We start from the raw sequence: 18,756 nt of genomic DNA on the forward strand, positions 1-18,756 counted from the left end.
CCCCGCGCTGGGTCCGCACTCGCTCTGCAGCCGGGAGTCGGGCGCGGGGCTCAGAGCCAGCCGAGGGATGCAGGAGGGAAGGCTGGGCTGGTGATGGGGGGACTCCGGCCTCCCCTGCTCCCCGCACCCCTCCAGGACCCGGAGCAGGCAGGGACTTTGAATGAAATCATATCTAAAACGGGGCGGGGGGTCGCTGTATGCTTTGGACCCGATCCTTTGTGGCTTCGGGAAATCTCCAAGACTCGAGTTTTCTCATCTCTGATCCGGAGTCGCATCCCCCTGACCGACTTGAATCCAGAGCACCAGGGAAGCCCTGGCCAGGGCGCCAAGCGCCAAGCCTCTCCCCTAACTCTTAATGCCCCCCTCATCTGCTCGCTGGGAGAAACATCTGGAACAGACAGCTGATACCTATGTGGCCTCAGGGAACTCTGAGTGTTTGTTGGCTGAGAGCCCGCAGGGAAGCTGCCAGGCACAAAGTAAGCGATCCTTGAAGTGTGGCAGAGCACGCCTGTAATCCCAGCACTGGGGAGGCTGAGGCAGGATGGCCAAGAGTTCAGGGCCACATAGTTCCGAGTACAGAGTTCTGAGTATATAGCAAGACCTTGTCTTCAAAAATAAATAGGGCTGGGGATTTAGCTCAATGTTTCTGTCACCTGCCTCAGAAGCACAAGGTCCTGAGTTCCATCTCTGGTACCAAAAACAAAACAAAACAAAACAAAACCTCTCCATTAGCACTCAAAAATAAATAAATAAACAGACAAAACAAATAAAAATAATGCAAGTGCTCAGGAAGACCCACTATTGGTTTCCAGCTCAGTAAATTCCATGTCTGGACTTCTTGTCTTACTTAGGCTCATAGTCTCTTCAGAGGCCTGGCAGCCAGACTCCTCCCCTCTCTGGGTCCCAGGTGTGAGTGTTGAGCCTGCCACTCTATGGTCTTGGAATTTTTTTTTTTTTTATCCTGGTACTGGGGAATTGAACTCAGGTCCTTGCACTTGTGAGGCAGGCGGTGAAACCACTGAGCCAAATCCCCAGCCCATGGCCTTGGAATTTTAGAACCAATGGCTTCAGTTCCAGAAGCCGGCCCCACAGATGAGCATCTCGGGGCAGGACAGAGCTTTGGAAGCTGACTATTTATTCCAATACTAGTTGGAGGCTCAAAAATAAAACATTACTTTGATTTTAGGCTTTGGGGGGTTGTTTAATCAGTTCAGTGAGCAGGTGTTATTTCTTTTAAAATTTTAAAAAATCTACAGATTTAACTCCATATACCAAAGGAAAAATAAAAGCCAACAATCCTCAGGGATCATTGCTAGCTTGCCTGGCAGCTGGGACTTGCCAGGTGGTGACACCCGGTCCCTGCCCGTCCTGTCCACTGGCTTTGGTCCCTCCCCTGGGGTCTTCAGGTCCTGTCTCCCTTCTGACTCACCTGGGCCTGAAGCCCCCTCAGCCCACACTGCCCTCTGCCTTTCTCTAGCTTTCCATTTAAGGGGTGATGACAGTGAGCACCCACCGCAGAGGCTCCACGCTTCCTCCTCTTTCCCTGCTCCCTGCTGGAAGTCACCCCTACTTCTGGCTCTGCGGCTTCAGACCAGAGCCTGCTGGGGACAGGGGAGGCAGGTTGGAGACACCCCCGCCACCACACCTCACAGGAGGAAACACTGAGCTCAGAGGCGAGGTTCACACCCAGGACTGAATCGAGCATCGAGTGCATCGCCCGAGCCATTGTGTGCTGCTGCCTGGTTCCTGGCTGGGCCGGAGCCCTTGGACTGCAGGGCTTGGTGCCTGCCCATCTTCGGCAGTGCGCCCAGTACTCATCTCCAGGCTGGCCCAGGGTGGTGCAAGCCAAGGACATTGCCTTGAGCCTCGGTGTCTGCAAGCCCAGCTCTGCCCTGTGAGAGCTGTGTGTGTGGCTGTGGTCGAGTCACTGTGCCTCGGGTTTCCCACTGTGAATGGGCACACAGAGGGCCTCGCTACCCCCTGCCAGGGGGAGGAATCAGACCTGGCTCTGCTGTCCGGTAGCCAGCACAGCGCCTCACACAGCTGGCACTCAGAGTGTCAGTTAGGCCCTGCTTATTTCTAAAAGGCACCTGCTAAGATCCCAGTGCCCAGAACAAAGTACGGACAAGTACAAGACATGGCTGAACTGTGCCCGCTGTCCCTGACGAAGGTCCCAGTCATCCCTTCCTGCTGCCGTCTCCCCCTTCAGCTCAAAAACTGGGTGGAGCTGGGTGTAGTGACTCAGCATGCTAGGAGGACGAGGCAGGAGGATCGAAAGTTTGGCCCCAGCCTGGGCAACTTACTGAGAACTCGTGTCAGAATTAAAAATAAATAGGGCCGGGGTTTAGTTCAGGGGTTCTGCCACTGGCCTCGCAAACACAAGGACCCGAGTTCCATCCCTGGTACCAATAAATAAATACATAAATAAACTAATTAATTAATAAAGGGCTGGGGATGTACCTTGGCGTGAAGGCCCCAGGTGCACTTCCCAGTACCCCAAAACAAAACCGGCCAGGATGGGAGCCCTGTTGCACGCAGACACCTTGGGGTGTCACCAGAAGGTGGGTGGGGTCTGGTGCCAAACATGAAACCGCTGAGAGTGAACCCCGACCCGGAGCCTCCTGCTGAGGTCTGGAAAGTGGCCCTGCAGTCTCCCGACCCACGGCCCGGACCTCTTACCTTCACGTAGTCTGCGCTGGCCTCCAGCTCTCCCAAGGCCCTGCAAGGAAGGCAGACAGGTGAGTTTTCCAGCCCCTTATGGCCCCAGGCCTTCGCCTTTGCCTGCCGCTGCCTCCGGGGGTGAGCGCTGGGGCCTCAGTGCCCTGAGGGCTGGACCTGAAGTCAGGAGGGGAGTCTGCCGGCCTGGCTGTGCAACTCTGGGGTTTCAGCAAATCAGCAGGAATAAGGCCAGCACCTGCCTAAGCATCCGTCCCAGGGAGTTACGAATGCTACATGTGTAATGTGAGCCTGGTTCCTGAATCACTGGGATTCCATGGTCTACTGGTCGCTGCTCCTGCTCCCTACCTCCCTGCCCCTGACTTCAGGCGTTGGAGGCCCTGTGGGCATGGCCTTCTCCTCCCTGCAGGCACCCAGCAGGCACAGAGGGTTTCCCTTTCTGGGTGGAGCTGGGGAGGCCGAGCTGGCTATTTCTCTGGGTTACAGAACACATATCCCTGCAGTGAGGCCCACCAGGAGCCACCTCCCCCAGCCCACCCTGGCGCAGTTCCTGGCCCTGCCTCAGCAGCTGCACGACCAGAGACAGCACCCTCTGAGGTCGGGAGGCATCCGGACCAGTCATGTCGCTCCCTGTGCATCTTCGCATCTCGGTGAAGTGGTCGCCCTCACGGCTGCCATCTTCTGCTGCATCCTCCTGCTGCTGTGGCCAAAGGCCTTGCCTGACCCCAGCCATGCCCAGCCCAGCAGGGAACTGGGGAACACTTGGTGACCTCCTGACCAGTGCCCCTGGTCTTCTCTCTCATGTCTGTCACTTTCCAGGCAGCACCTAAGGTCACAGCCGAAACCAATCATGGTGCACACCTTCCAGGGAGGGCTCCCACCTCCCTCACCCCCACTTTTCTCTCCCTCTCCTTTTATCTCTCATGAGATGGGAGTCTTGCTATGTTGCCCAGGCTGACCTCAAACTCCCAAGCTCAAGAGATTCTCCTGCCTCAGCCTCCCAAGTATGTCCCAACTACATAGGCATAAGCCATCATGCCTGGTTAAAATTATTTTTCTGGTGTCTATGTGTGGTGATGGGGATGAACCCAGGGCCTCACACACTCTAGGCAAGTGCTCTACTGCTGAGCCACACACCCAACCCTCCCATCTCTCTTGCCCCCTCCCCATCTCTTGAAAAACAAAATTTATCTTCCTCTCCAAGGCCAACTAATTATCATCAAGATAAAGGGGTGCTGGCTGGGATGTAGCTCAGTGACACCATGCCTGCCTGGCAAGTCAAGGTTTTGAGTTCAACCCCCAGTACCGGAAAGAAAAAGATAAAGGGGTGCCATTATGGTGCTAGAATACAGGCATAAACCAGGTGATAAATTCCCCAGCCTGTAAGTCAGTACTGAGCAGTCTGGTGGCTTCTGACCACCTACCTCACCAAACCTCTATCCAACACATTTCTCAGATCCTTTTGCCCCAGCCTCCTTTTGCCATCAGTCTCCTTGCCTGCTCATTCCTGCCACAGGGCCTTTGCACTTGCTCAGAATGCTGTGCTCAGAACGTTCTTCCCCAGATCATCCTGTGGCATCCTTTTCACCCCTTTTATTCAAGGCTCTGCTTAAAGTCACCTCCTCCAAGAAACCTTCCCCAAGCACCCACCTAGAACACCTCTCCTCCTTCACGATGTTCACAGCCCTCCTTCATTCTTGGTTTTGCAATCCCTGCCTGAAGTGACTGCTCTGATTTTATTTAACTGGACAGTACCGGATGCTGCCACCAGGGTGTGCACTTTGCCTCCGTCGCCCTCAAGCCACCAGTCCCTAGCAGAGCACCTGTCACATGCCAGCAGCTCAGGAGCTTAAAGGGTTGCACAATCATCGTGTTTGTCATCTCAGGCTGCAAACTGGGCAGGGAGGGCTGCACATCAGGGAACTATTTGCTCAAATACAAGAGCCTAGATGGGAGGGGGCAATCCCAGCACTCAGGAGGCTGAGGCAGGAGGATCACTGAATTCGAGGCCAGCCTGAACTACAGACCTTGTGTCAAAAACAAAACAAAACAAAACACCCAAAATACCAAACCAAACCAAAACCAAAACCAAAAAAACAGAAGCTTAATATTCAAACAAAATAAAGGTGAGCTAAAAACTGAATGCTACAGGAATCCCAGCTCCTGAGGCCAGGGGCTCCTCATTGAGAAGATGCCAGTGTTGACATTGCAGGGCTCCCTGCTGCCAACAAGGCCTCCTGGGAAGAGTATCCTGACCTCTAGCGACCATCTCTCAAGCTGGCTTCCTCAGCGGGGTGAGGTGGAATTCGGGCTTCCCGGGTGAGGTGTTCCATCCTCAGCCTTTCCGGCCATTCAGGCCCGGAAATCCTCCCACTGCTGGGAACAGACATCCAGGACACGGATCCACCAGCTTCCGCCGGCTTCCTGTCCACTTCCCCTGGGCCCAGGGGTGGGAGCAGAGCCCTTCGGGTGGGATGCCTGCTGCAGGGATCAGCCTGAGCGGGGTAGCCCGACCCAGTAGGGTGCTCAGGACCCCGGGGACCCTGGGACGGCGGCCCTCCTCACCTCTGGCGCCTCCAGAGCACGCTGGGCTTTCCCAGCCGCCTGTGACCATGGCCACCTACACTGGCTGCCATCGCCTGCCTGGACTGTGGCCGCACAACCCACTCTCCAGTGGCTACCGCAGTCCTTTGAAATGAAAGTCAGCTCACAGTTGTCCTCTACTCCCACCCCAGGCGTGGCCTCAATGTCGCTCCAAATGAGAGTCCAGGGTCCCCTCACAGCTCTGCAGACTGGCTTCTCACCACCTATGCCTCTTACCTGGAAGCTTCCACTGACCTCTGACCCCCAGCACCAGGTATCCCAGGGCCTTTGCACCTTCTGGCACCTCAGCTGAAGGCCTTTCCTTCCAGAAGTCTTTAGGGTTCCCTTCCTGCTTTCTTTTCTTTCTTTTTTTTTGGTACTGGGGATTGAACTCTGGTCCTTGTGCTTGTGAAGCAGGCAGCGGAACCACTGAGCTGAACCCCCAGCTCACCTCCTGCTTTCTATAGTCTTCACTAGAAGCCTTTCTTCTATGGAGCTCTTCCCTGGCCACCAGTCTGAAGCACGACCTTCTCCACCGGGCTGAGAGTACAACTGTGGGCCACCACACCCGACTTCAGCCCCCAAATTCTTTAGGTGAACGAATGTCTGAGCACCCCCTGCCTCCCCAAGGACAAAGTCCAGTCCTCTTGGCTTGGTCTGGCTCTTTCCTCTTACCTTTCCTTGCATCACAGCCTTTTAAAACTTCCTCCAACTTCCTCCACCGAGCACCACTCCTCAAGGCCTCAGGGCCTTTGCACAGGATATTCCCTCTGCTGTCCTAGCCTCTCCCCTTTGCCAGGCCATTCCTGTTCAGCCTTCAGCTCTCACTTTGCTTGGAGATTTCCAGAACAAGCTCCCCCTCATTCTGACAGTCAAACCCAGGAATTTAAACATCCATTTGTAATTAATTAATTAATTAGTGCCTTATGTTATAGATTTAGGACATTTTCCTCTCATATTAGTGGCAAAGTCAATTAATAAGTAGTGACAACAGAGCCAAATCAGGCCCATTCATCAGCCACATTAATTATTTAAACAACCAATCCCTTTGATTGCCTGTATGAACTGATTTGTTCTGATAACTGATACCACTTTTTGCATACATTCGTTTAATTAATTGCATTAATGAGGAGTAATTAAAGCCCATTAGCCTTTATTTCCCCAGCGCATAGAGGAGAAAGGGTCGGAGGAGGTGCTGCCTCTGCAGAGCCCTGTCTCTCTGTGGTGGTTCCAGCACTCAGGGCCTGGCCCCTGCCCCAATCCCGGTCACCTGCTTTCCTCTTTCCTACCTGGCCAGAGCCCCCTGCCTCTTCTTCTGAGGCCCAACTTCCTTACCGAGAGCTGGGCACACACAGCCCTGGGGACCGCAATGCCACACTCCTGGGGGGCTGGGGTCTCCCCACACTGGCCTCCACTCGCCCAGCCAGAGAAGTGTGGGCCCGTTTGCTCTGTTCCTTCCTGCCTCAGGCCTTGGGCAGAGCAGCTGAAAAGCCCCAGGACTCCAGCCCTGGGCTGTGGGACTTCCCCCTGGTGTCAGCCCTTGCCCTGCACACCCCGGGGATGGGGATGGGCCCCCAGGGGACTGGATGGGTCCCTGCTCCTTCCTCACCGGGCAGGGAGAGCCTGGGGGAGGGGCAGATGGGTTCCGCCGTCCCCAGGCAGAGCTGAGGCTGCTGACGGACACTCAGAACCACCACACGCAGGCTGGACATGGTCGCACACACCTGTAATCCCTGCACTCAGGAGGCTGAGGCAGGAGAAACGCTGCAAATTCAAGGCCAGTCTGGGCTACTGAGTGAGCCCCGTCCCAAAAACCTAAAGCCAAAACCAAAACCAAATGAAAACCAGTACAGAAGAGCAAAGGGCAGGCAGTGGACTTGTGACTGCATGCCTGTGACCTGGAAGGCCCTCTATAGCCCAGAGGGAGCCTGACCCAGGGTGCATAGCTGCTCCTAGCGAACAGGTTGGCCTGAAATCAAGCTCTTTGCTCTCTTTCTCGGCAGGGTCGTCTCCCCCGGAAATCAGGAGTCACTGCTGGGTGGAAACAAGAAAAACTGGGAAGCAGAGGGTGAAAAAAATACTATTTCCACCAGGCAGGCTGGGCGTGGTGGCGCACACCTGTAATCCCTGCATTTAGGAGGCTGAGGCAGGAGATCGCTCCAAGTTCAAAGCCAACATGGGCTACACAGTAAGTTCAAGGCCAGCCTGGAAGACATAGTGAGATCTGTCTCAAAAAAACCAAAATCCAGGCAGGACCCTAGACCTGAAGCGAATGAGGTGACGGAGAAAAGACCCTCTGAGGTCACAGGGCCCCCGCTGAGAGGTGGGAAGCCGTGGCCTGGGCAAGCCCCACCCATGGGCCTCAGTTTCCTCTGCATGAGCAGCTGCATTCCTGGCACTATCTGGATCCAGGCCGAGGAGAAACTCTGTCTCTGCCATCTGTGCAGCTCCCCAGTGCACAAAGGAGGAAACTGAGGCTCAGAGAGGGGAAGCGCCCCCTCCCCGGGTGTCTGAGCTGCTGAGTGCGTGTGGCCAGGGCCCGGGGCCTCCCAGGTCCAGCAGCCTGCAGACAGGACCCCCCGGGGGCGTGGCTGCACTCGGGAGCGGAGCGGGCATGGCCTGTCCTTGCCCAGGCAGCCAGGTTCCCACAGCCGGAGGCGTCTGGGGGTCTCGGGGACTGTGAGAAAGTCTCCACAGGAAATGCGAGCAGGAGCAGCTGGGCCCCTTCAGAGGACAAGGACGGGTGGGCGGCGGCCAAGGAGGCTGCGGGGCCCAGCGCCCCCTCCCCGCTGGGTAATCGCTACCAGATGCCCGGCCGCTGACGTCACTGCAGGCCGAGAGAGGGTCGTGGGACTCGGGAAAGCCAGACCCGGAATGCTTGGACCAGAATCAACATTCCAAAAGGGAGTGGGGGGACCGTGGCCACGGCTGCTTCTCGGTGCCTGGCACTGGGGCCCGGGCAGGGGCAATGCTGAGCACCCTAACTCTCCTCCAAACAGCTCCCCTGGCAACAGGAACCTGGCGGTCCAGGGGGAGGCAAAGGACGCTTGGGCCATGCAGTACCAAGGGAAGCAGAATGGTTTTCAGATCCTCCTAAGGGGAGACCGAATCTGCGACCCTGTCGGAGAGTAGGGCCCTCCAGCCCGAGGCCAGCTGTGGCTCCCATCTCGCCAAGCCGAGTGCAGGGGCCGAGTTCTTGCTGGTTTATCTAAAGTCATTTCCTCTCTGATTTCTCCTCTGGCCACTCCCTATCTCCCCCATCCTGCTCCGGTCTAGTTACTCTGGGCTCTGTCTTTGCTCCTGAAACATGCCAGGGATGCTCCTACCTCAGGACCTTTACGCATGCTATCCCCAAACCTTGAAAAGGTCTTTCTCAGACAGCAAAAGGCTTTGTCCCTCACCTCCTTTGTTCAAACATCACTTCCTCACAGAGACATTTTTCCTGACTAGTCTTTCTGACTAAATTGCCACCACCAGCCACTTCCCCCAAAACCAACTCCCTAACTTGATTTCACACCGTCTTGGTGGCTCTTTCCTCTTTTAGTTGTGCGCATAACTCATCTGTCTGCTTTACCATCTCTCCTGCTTGCACTGGCATCAGGGTTCCAGGGTGGGGTCTTCGTTGTTCGCTGCTGTCTCCCCAGAGCCTTGCAGTTGAGTGACCCTCAGTAAATATAAACACAAGTGAAATGCTAAATCCACTAACGGAGATTCCCCAGCATGTTATTTGCTTTTGTGTCTTTGTTTTGTTCACTTATTTGTTTTTGAAATAGAGTCTCCATATGTAGTCCAAGCTGGCCTTAAATTCATTATAGAGCCCAGGTTGGCCTTGAACTCACAGCAATTCTCCTGCCTCAGCCTCCTGAGTGCTGGGATGACAGGTATGCACTACCATACTTGGCCGCATCTTGTTATTAAGTCAGCATCTGTAAAATGGGTTCCCATCACCCTCTGCCCAGGGTGTTACAGAAAGTCACTTAAAACAATGGCAGACCAGGCTTTGAGGTTTTTACGTACAGGCAAGGAAAACTGACCTGTAGGTTAAGATCTTGGAGCCGAGGATTTAGCTCAGTGATGCCATTGCCTCCCTCACAAACTCAGGGCCCTGAGTTTGATCCCCCGTATCAAAAAAACAAACAAACAAGCAAACAAAGATCTTGGCTTTGGGTATTGATCGGGCCCTCTCTAAGCCTCGGGCCTCACTGATAAAGTCGAGTAACAGAGGTTCCTGCTCTCCGGGGCCTGTCAAGGCCATGTCCCCGCTGTGAGCCACAGCAGGACCATCTCCCGGGACCCTGGCCTGACAACCGCGGTAGGGCTGGGGTGGGCTGTGTCAGAGCTCCCGCCCCTCTCCAGGCCTCACTTCCTCCTCTGTGCTGTGGGCTACAGGGGCTCCGGGGCTCCAGGCCCTGCCGCCTGGCCACAGGAGGTCCTGGTCCTTGGGTGCTGGGCTGAGGCTGGGCGGCCCCTCCTCCCTCCTTCCTGCTCCTCTCATGATCTCAGCAGTGAACAGAGCACCAGGAAACTCCTGCAGCCTCACCTCTTCCCCTTCCTTCCTCCAGCTCCAGGTGCACCCTGCCTCCCAGGGGCTGGGCATGGACACCCTGTGCAGCCACCGGAGGAGTGTCCCGCTCTGGACACTCAGGTGGGGGCCCATCCTGCTCTTTAGCGATTCTCACCTCCCCCAAGCAGGCCCCTGTGGGCTACTGGCATGGGCGGAACCACTGTGTTCATGAGGGACAAGGCCTCCCCTGGTGCCCAGCACAGGGCCGAGGTTGGGAACTCCTGCAGGAAATGTTCGAAGGCCTTGGAGGGCAGGGGGGACACTGGGGCTCAGGGCACCAGAACAATGCTTGCTAATTCCCCTCCCCAGAGACTCTGAACACTCAGGTGATGGTGGGGGAGTCTGTCCACTTCCGCAGACAGCTCCCAGCCAAGCCCAAGGTGGGACCTCGGCTTCTGCCTACAGGAAGAAAGGCTTGGGTGGGTCTTGACGTGGTGTTCTTGAGGCCTAAGACCCTCGCTCACAGGCCCTGGCTCCACTGGAGGGGTGTATATTTCAAGGGTAGGCGCACGGCCCTGCTGCAAGCTACACTTGCAGAATCAGACTGACAAACAAACCTTTCTTTCCTCATCCACAAAACAGGGTTGTGAAGAATTCCTCTCTCCTTGGACTGTCCTGAGAAGATGAGCAGGTGCCCAGCCTGAGCAGAGGCCGGGTAGGGGACAGTTCTATCCAAAGAAAGATGACTTAGAATAGTACAGATGGCCAGGCGTGGTGGCTGGCACATGCCTGTAATTTCAGCACTCTAGGAGGCTGAGACATGAGGGTGAGAAATTCAAGTCCCACCTGGTCTATTTAGTGAGATTCTGTCTCAAAATTTTAAAAATTAAGGGCTGGGGATTTAGCTCAGTGGTGCAGCCGCCTGCCTCACAAGTGCAAGGTCCCAAGTTTGATCCCCAGTACCCCCCAAAATTTTTTTAATTAAAAAAGGTCTGGGAACACAGCTCAGTGCAAAGGCCCTGGGTTCAATCTCCAGTAGCACGTGCACACACGTATACACACACACACACACACACACACACACACACGCGAGCGCATGCACGCACACGTCCGAGATGCCAGCTCCATACCCAGGTTTGTCAGTTGCTCGTGGGGTGCGGAACTCCCCCATCTGCCACTCGTGCCCCGCGCTGGCGCTGCCTGGGCCCACCTCGGTCACTCACCTTCGGGGCCCCAGCGTGGGGCACCTTCTGCCCACTGCCGTCATGGCTCCCCGCGGTGGCCCCCAGCAGCAGCCTAGAGACCTCCTGGGTTCAGCCGCTGCAGCCTTTCTCAGACAGCGAAGCCCTGGAGCTCAGAGCAGCACTCCGGGGGCGGAGCTTGACCTGTAGACCACGCCCGACCACGCCTCCCCGCCTTCGGCCCCGCCCCCCTCCCCCCAGCCCCTCCGCTTCCTCTCTCGCTCCGCCCCTTCCCCCGTCAGTCTAACGCCGGAGGGCACGCCCCAGAGCACACTCCTCCCACCCTCCTCGCCCCGCCCCGCTCCCCGCCCGCTTTCCCTACCATTCGCCGTGTCCAGGGAAGGCCACGCCCCTAGGCACCCCCTCCTCCCGGTCCCTGTCCCTCAAGGGAGTCAGCGTCCCTGCAGGGAGGAAGCTCCCAGGATCCCAGGCTTGGGGAACCTCCACCCCCCTCAACCCCCGGACCTATCGGGCTCTCATCCCGGATACAATCCCCGCTCCCCCACACCTGAATGAGGCCGAATTAAGAGAGAGAGGAGGCCCGAGGAGCTTGGGGCCCTCAGAGATGTGCAACCCAGCTGGGACGGATGACTTCCCCACCGCAGTTCAGTTCTTGATCTACCCTTGCAACAGTTGCAGCCTCTCGCTAGTGTTCTGAAAATGTTACGGTCAGAGTCAGCACAGGGCCTGACTGTAGCAAGCACTGCGGGTTTCTTCTTTTCCGCCCCTGGGGAGCACCTACCCTTCTGAGCACGCGTCCTGGGGAACTCTGCCGGGCTCCCTGTCTGCTGTGGCGTCCTCAAGCTTTCTCATAGGGCCCGCCTCCATCGTGGAAGGGCTGGGTTCCCCTGCTGGCGTGTCCTTCAGGAGGCCACCAGCGTCCACCACCACCCCAGCTTCCTCCAAGCCGGGTGTGTCAGGCAGACTTCTAGGGGCCACCTCCTGGGCCTTGCGGGGGGCCTTTTTGTCCCGAGCCTTCTTGAGGTTGGGCCTAGGCATGGTGCCCATGTGGCTATACATGTCACTGGAGCGGGCATAGGCTGGAGGGCTCTTGGGAACGGTCACCAAGTCATCCTGTGTGGCTTTGAAGGTGTCAGGCTCCAGAGGGGACCGGAAACTGGTGGGGGCCGAGGACCGTCTCAGAGTGAAGGATCGGGGAAGGTTGGAGAGGCTGCCAAGGCCCTTGAACTTGAAGAGCTCTGGAAAGCGGGAAGGGGAGGAAAAGCAATCACTGACAATGTCAGCAGCATGGATAATAATAATAAAAACCACACTACAGCCTGGACCCCAGCACAGGAGGCAGGAGGGTCTTCATGAGTTTGAGCCCAGGCTGGGGCTGCACAGTGAGCTCAACAAACAAACAAAAAGGAACCACTGACATGAACTGTGGGGCAGGGGGCGTGTCCCTGCCAGCCTCTGTGCGCAGGAAGTCGTAGGCAGACCACGGGTCATCCACCCACTCATCTAGGGTTCTCTTTCCTGCGCTCCGTTCCTAGCTCAGCCACAGTGCTCAGGTGATACCATCTTCCCCTTACTTCCGGAAGGGTACGGAAGCTGTGAGGTCACTCCTTCCTGTCCCCAGTGTGGTGCTGTCTCCGCTCACGGACACCACCATCCAAATGAGTAAAAGGGAAAAAGTGGCATTTTCCACTTTCTTGGCATCCTCCGCCTCTGCCCTCACATCCACTCTGGGATGTGTGGAGGCTCCCCTCAGATAAGGGTGGAAACTGAGGTTCGGGGGTGGGACTTGGCCACATCCCTCAGAGAGGCCATGGCTGAGGGCAGACGAGGGCCCATGACTGCAGGGGACTCGCTTTGTCCCCAGTCCTGCCTGACTCGCTCCCAAGTGCTGTGCTCTTAGATGGCTCTGCATGGGACAGACTGCACCAAGGGGGCCATCGACTCTCCATCTTCTCAGCACCTTGGGCTCTGTCTCCTGGACACCAGGGAGCCAGAGGGACAGGAGTGGGGACAGCAAGGGAAGCTGAGGCCCCGCGTTCAGGCGGGATGGGATTAAGCCCTATTCCTTAGCCCATGAGAACCTGGGCAAGCCTGGGCCTCAGTATCTCCACCTGCTCACACACACACGTACCCTGGTGCTGTGAGATCCAAGCAGTCAGGGCACAGCAGTGCTGGGGCAGGTAGGGGCCCGGCGGTGGCTTGCCCTGGAGCTGCTTTGGGACCTCCACCTCACTGCTGATGGGGAGGGGTGGCAGCACCCCACAGCTCCGCCCCCTGCCCCCTGCCCTGGCCCCAGTAACTCCCTGAGATCGCTGTGAGCCCAGGACTGAGGCGGTCTGAGCCCCGCCAGCCGTGAGATCGGAGGCCGAGGTGCGGTGGGGACAGAGACAGATGCACAGACAAACAGGTGGAGGGCGAAGGACGGAAAGGGGACCGGGGCCAGGGCGCAGACGGATGGCCACGTTGCAAGATGCTGGGGACAGACAGGAATGGACGGAAAGAGAAACAGAAAGGAGAGTGGAGAAGAACCAGATGCAGGGAAAGCAGAGTGGACAGCGGGATGGGGACAGCCACACTCACTGAACTTTTTGCTGGACTTCCTGGGCCCCTCAGTCATCTTGGAGAGCGGTGTGAAGCCCCTGGCCAGCTGGACATTGGGGTTTTGATGCCTCCCCCACCCGTTCCCCTTTCTCTCGCCCTCACCCGCTTCCTCTGTATATTTTTAAACCAGCGAAACTCCCACAGCCCCACCCCTACCCTCTCTGCAGGGGGCGGGGGCTGGGGCCTCCCTGTCTGCCCCCAGGGACGCTTCCTGGCCTCAGCCCCAGGGGCAGGGGGCAGAGCGCAAGCCCACGGGACCTGGGAGGGGTGGGAACAGACCTCAGTCTCCCCATCAGCGCCCGCTGGGCTGGGGCCACGGGGGAGGGGACCTGCCAGCCGCCTCCGGGATGCAGCCTCTGAGAGCACAAGCCAATGTACAGGACACTTTATCCCAAGCCGTGGTGCCCAGGAGACGGACTGGCAGCTGCGGTGAGCGGGGTGCTGTGCGTAGGCCTGGGGTCTGGGTCACCGGGCCCAAGTTCAGCTCTTGGCAGGCCGCTCAGTCACAGAGTGATCTTGGACGAGGAGCAGCTCCTGAGCCTCAGTTGGCTGCCTGCGTTCGGGCTGAGCAGAGCCTGGCGCAGAACCCATGCCTGCTGAAGCTCCTTTCCAAGCTAGCAGATACCTGATGACCTGGTCTACCACGTCTACGGGACACAGGTGGGGAAACTGAGGCATGGGGTGGCAGAGGGCTTTCCCTCAGTCTCACGGTGAGTCAGTGACACAGCCTGGGTTACAACTTGCCTTTCCAAACCAGCTGTGGTGGTGCCTGCCTGTAATTCCAGCACTCAGGTGGCTGAGGCAGGAAGACCCTTTTGAGGCTGGCTGGGCTACATGAGTTCAAGGCCAGCCTGAAGGACATACTGAGACCCCCTAACCCCCAGGCTGGTGTTCTTCTACCTCACAACTTCTTTCTTTGCGTTGGCCGTGTGTGTATGTGTCCGTGTGCGTGCACACGCGTGCTGGGGACAGAACCCAGGGCCGCCTTCGTTCGCTACCGCAGAGCCACACCCCTGGCCCAGTCTTGGCTTATCCTGGTCCCCGGGCTGGGACCCAGGTTGTGAGAGAGGGGCTCATGTTTATATGGGCCCTTCCCCCATCCTCCATGTTGTTAATGACCCCTAAGTCACGCCAGTGACAACAGGAAGCTGCTTGCCCAGCCGCACAGTCCGCAGGGCTAACTTGCACCTAGGTGACCTCCCCGGGCCTGGCAGGTGGATGCAGTCCTGTGGGGAGGGACCTGGATGAGCCATTTTACTTTTTTTATTTTTGTCATCCTGAACCCATGCACTGGGCCTTTGCACTGAGCCACATCCTCCCCAGGCCCTTTTACAATTTTATTTTATTTTTTATTTTTTGGTGTTTTGAGACAGGGTCTCACTATGTAGTTGAGACTGACCTGGAACTCACTAGGTAGCCCAGGCTGGTCTCGAACTCGCAGCAATCCTCCTGCCTCAGCCTCCCAACTGCTGGGATTACAGACGTGCGCCACCACACCCGGCTTTACAATTTTATTTTGAGAAAGGGTCTCAGTACATCAGTAAGCTGCCCAGGTTGGGGTTCAAGTGAAGGATAAGGTTTCTGGGCCGTGGACTTCAGTGTGAGGGTCCCCAACCCCAACCCTATTGCTGAGCTGGAAGGTCCCCTAGACCATCACTTAGATCCACAAACAGACCCAGTGGGCGAATCCTGGTTCGTGTACCCGTTTCACAGATGAGGAAACTGAGGCCAAAGAGGAGAAGACACCAGACAGACAGACAGGCATCCAAACTCCTGGGCTGCGGCCCGGAGTTGTCAGGAAATGGAGAGGCTCCTATCGCCTGCGGGAGGCTGGGGGTCTTCCTCCTGCAAGGCAGAGTGTGGGTGCCAGCTTTTCTCCCAAGACGCAGTTCCAGCGTGACTTGGGGTAACTGCCCCAGATATGCATCAGCCAGTACCAGCTTCCTGGCCAGGCCAGCTCCCAACTTGCTGTGTGTCATGCACAAGAGACTTTGCCTCTCTGGGCCTCAGTTTCCTCCTCTGTGAAATGGGATTCCACCAGCCCCTGTTTCCTAGGAGAGGTTCTGACCAGTACACAGGGCCCTTTGGGGCTGAGGCGGGCTGCATGGGAATGAGGCTCACTGAGTGAGGCCAGGGGAACCCCAGCGGGCAGGCAGGCCATGAGCCTGGGAGCCCTGGCTACAAGAGCTGTGTTGCTGAGCAGAGGCGCCCTGTCACCAGCCCTAGGCCCGGCCTGCTGTTGGTGGGCGCCAGGGCAGTTGCTGTCCTCCCTGGGAGAATGAATGGGAATCAGTGTGCTGAGCTCAGTGCCCTCTTTGTGCTGCTTTGAGTGGCCGTTGGGAGTGCGGCCGGAGAGCTGCTGGCAGTGGCTGTCCCACCAGCCTGACCCAGCCTGTGCTGGAAGCCAGCCCAGCCCGCCACGTGCTGCAGCCCTGAGTGTTCAGCCCAGGTATACACGAGTTCAGGCCCCACCCGTGTGACCCGGGCAAGTCGCGTCACCTCTCAGCTTTTATTCCTCACCAGTAAAGCGAGCCCTGTACAAAATCAGAGGACCGCAGCGAGGTGACCATTTGTGCTTCATTCACTGTGTTGTTATTTGCAGGTTCCAAAGAGACCTTAAACTGGGTCTGGAGATATACCTCTCAGCACCAGGAAGGCTGAGGCAGGAGGATAGCCCCGAGTTCAAGGCCAGCTTGGGCTACATAGTGAGTTCAAAGCCATCCTGAACTACATAGTGAGACCTGTCTCAAAAATAAAAAACAAAGCGATCTCAAGCTTCCCAAGAGAGCGATGGGCCTTTCCCACCCTCCTCCAGGGTCCCCTGCTCTATGGGAACTACATAGCAGGGCCTCAACAGATGCTTTGCCCTGGTCAACCTGCTTGGTGGGTGTTGGGGACAGTGTGGAATGAAGATAAATGACCCTAGGCTTTGAGAGTCAAGCAATCTGTCTTTAAACCCCAACTCGGAAGCTTCTTGGCTGTGTGACCTTCAGCAGGCTTACTTTACCACTCTGAGCCGGCTGTTTCCTCTTCTGCCTCTTGAGCCCAATAACAGCAGCCTCCTAAGAGAGGCACTGCGAAGTGTCAGAGAGGGGACCCATGAATGAAGCAGGGCAGGGCCTGCACAGTCAGACGGGGCCTGGGAATCACAGAGCCGTTCTCCGTCCTGTGTCCCCCACCAGGGGATTTTCCAGCAGCAGAGTTCCCACTCCACAAGTCTGTCTTCCTTCCCTTCCCTTCTGTGTGCTCCACCTGTCCCTGGTCCGGGGAGGAGCACAGAGATCCAGACCAGGGTCAAAGCTGGCCAGTGGCTCCCTTTCCTACTTGGTGCCTCAGTTTCCCTAACGGTTAGATGGCACATGGCCGGGGATTTAGCTCAGTGCTTCCACTGCCGGCCTCCCAAGAGCAAGGACCCGAGTTCGAGGCCCAGTACCAATAAATAAATGAATAAACAAACAAATAAATAAATCAAATGGCACAGGACCAGAGACTTGTTTGGGGCCTGCTCAGCTAGCCAGACTGCAGACATTAGGACAGGCCACAAGTCTGGACCTTGTAGGTTTAGTCAGCCTCCTAGAAGCAGGTGACACTACGCTCAGATCAGCTAAACAGTGTGTGTGGTGGCCCATGCCTACAGTCCCAGCACTTGGAGTCTGAGGCTAGGCTGCCGTTTTCGAGTTTTTGAGGCTACACAGTGAGTTCAAAGCCAGCCTGAACTACATGGCGAGACCCTGCCTCAAAAACAAAATAAAACAAAACTACAACACTCTGAAAAAAGAGTTCAAAGAGGGTATAAGAAAATGGAAAGGCATCCCTTGTTCCTGGGGAGGAAGAACCAATATAGTGAAAATGGCCTTAGTTCCAAAAATTCTACACAGATTCAGTGCAATCCCTATTGAAAACCCAACAGTATACTTCACAGAACTAGAGAAAACAATCTAAAACTTCATTTAGAATCAGAAGAGACCTAGAATAGCAAAAGCAATTCTAGGCAACCAGAGACATGACAGGGGGTATCACAATCCCCAACTTGAAACTATATTACAAAGTTACTGTGATAAAAACAGCATGGTACTGGCAAAGAAACAGACCTGAGGATAAGTGGAATAGAAGACACAGAAACAACTCCAGACATACTCAGCTATCTCATCTTTGACAAAGAAGCCAACCATCCTCACTGGAGGAAAGATAACCTCTTTAATAAACTGTGTTGGAAAAACTGGATTTCAACTTGCCAAAGATTAAAACTAGACCCCTATCTTTCACCATGCACTAAACTAAATTCCAAGTGGATTAAAGATCTAAATATTAAAACAGAAACACTAAACTTGCTGGAAGATAAGTTAGGCAGACCTTTTGGAGATATTGGCATAGGAAAAGACTTTATAAACAAATCCTCAGTAGCACGGGAACTAGCACCAAGAATCAACAACTGGGATCTCATCTTTTTTAAAAGCTTCTGCACTGCAAAAGAAATCACTAACAGAGCTAAGAGGCATCCTAAAATGTGGGGAAAAAATTTTACCAGCTATTCCTCAGACAAAGGTTTACCATCTAGAATATACAAAGAATTAAAAAAAACCAGACCCCCACAAATATAAAGACCCGATTAAAAAATGGGCATCTGAAATGAACATTTTTCAGACAAACAAGTAAAAGTAGCAAATAAACATATAAAAAATGTTCCACATCACTTGTCATTCAAGAGATGCAGATGAAAACAACACTGAGATTCCACCTCACCCCACAAAGAATGGCTGCTATCAAGAAATGAACCAATAACAAATGCTGGCAGGGTTGTGAGGAGAAAGGAACCCTTCTCCATTGTTGGTGGGAGTGCAGACTGGTGCAACCACTATGGAAATCAATATGGAGATACCTCAAAGAGCTAGAATGAGAGGTCCCATTTGACCCAGCTATCCCTCTGCTGGGTATCTTTCCAAAAGAATTAAAAGAATCATACCACAGTGATATATGCACACCCATGTTTATAATGGCACAGTCTGTAATACCTAAAGCTTGGAAACAGCCCATTTGCCCATCCACTGAAGACTGGATAAAGAAGATGTGGTTTTTAAAAATAAAATGCAGTACTACTCAGCCATAAAGAACAAGAAACTAGTCATTCATAGCTAAGTGGATGCAGATTGAGGCCACACTTCTTTTTTTTTTTTTTTTTTTTTTTTTTTT

General features: G+C 55.4%; 1 protein-coding gene across 1 annotated transcript in view; it reads right to left on the reverse strand.

Annotated features, from left to right (window-relative positions):
- Sh2d3c (SH2 domain containing 3C) overlaps window positions 1-13,669 on the reverse strand; it is a 28,384-nt gene extending 14,715 nt beyond the window's left edge. Inside the window, exons 1-3 of the mRNA XM_033758988.1 lie at window positions 13,546-13,669; window positions 11,747-12,203; window positions 2,680-2,719 (exon numbers count right to left, since the gene is read on the reverse strand). Coding sequence (XP_033614879.1) covers window positions 2,680-2,719; window positions 11,747-12,203; window positions 13,546-13,582 — 534 coding nt within the window. The 5' untranslated portion in view covers window positions 13,583-13,669. The remainder of the gene's footprint in view (window positions 1-2,679; window positions 2,720-11,746; window positions 12,204-13,545) is intronic.
- Between the last annotated feature and the right edge of the window lie 5,087 nt (window positions 13,670-18,756).

This window comes from Fukomys damarensis, unplaced genomic scaffold (assembly GCF_012274545.1).
Source record: "Fukomys damarensis isolate Sample0158 unplaced genomic scaffold, DMR_v1.0_HiC HiC_scaffold_36, whole genome shotgun sequence".
In the NCBI taxonomy this organism is placed as follows: Eukaryota; Metazoa; Chordata; class Mammalia; order Rodentia; family Bathyergidae; genus Fukomys; species Fukomys damarensis.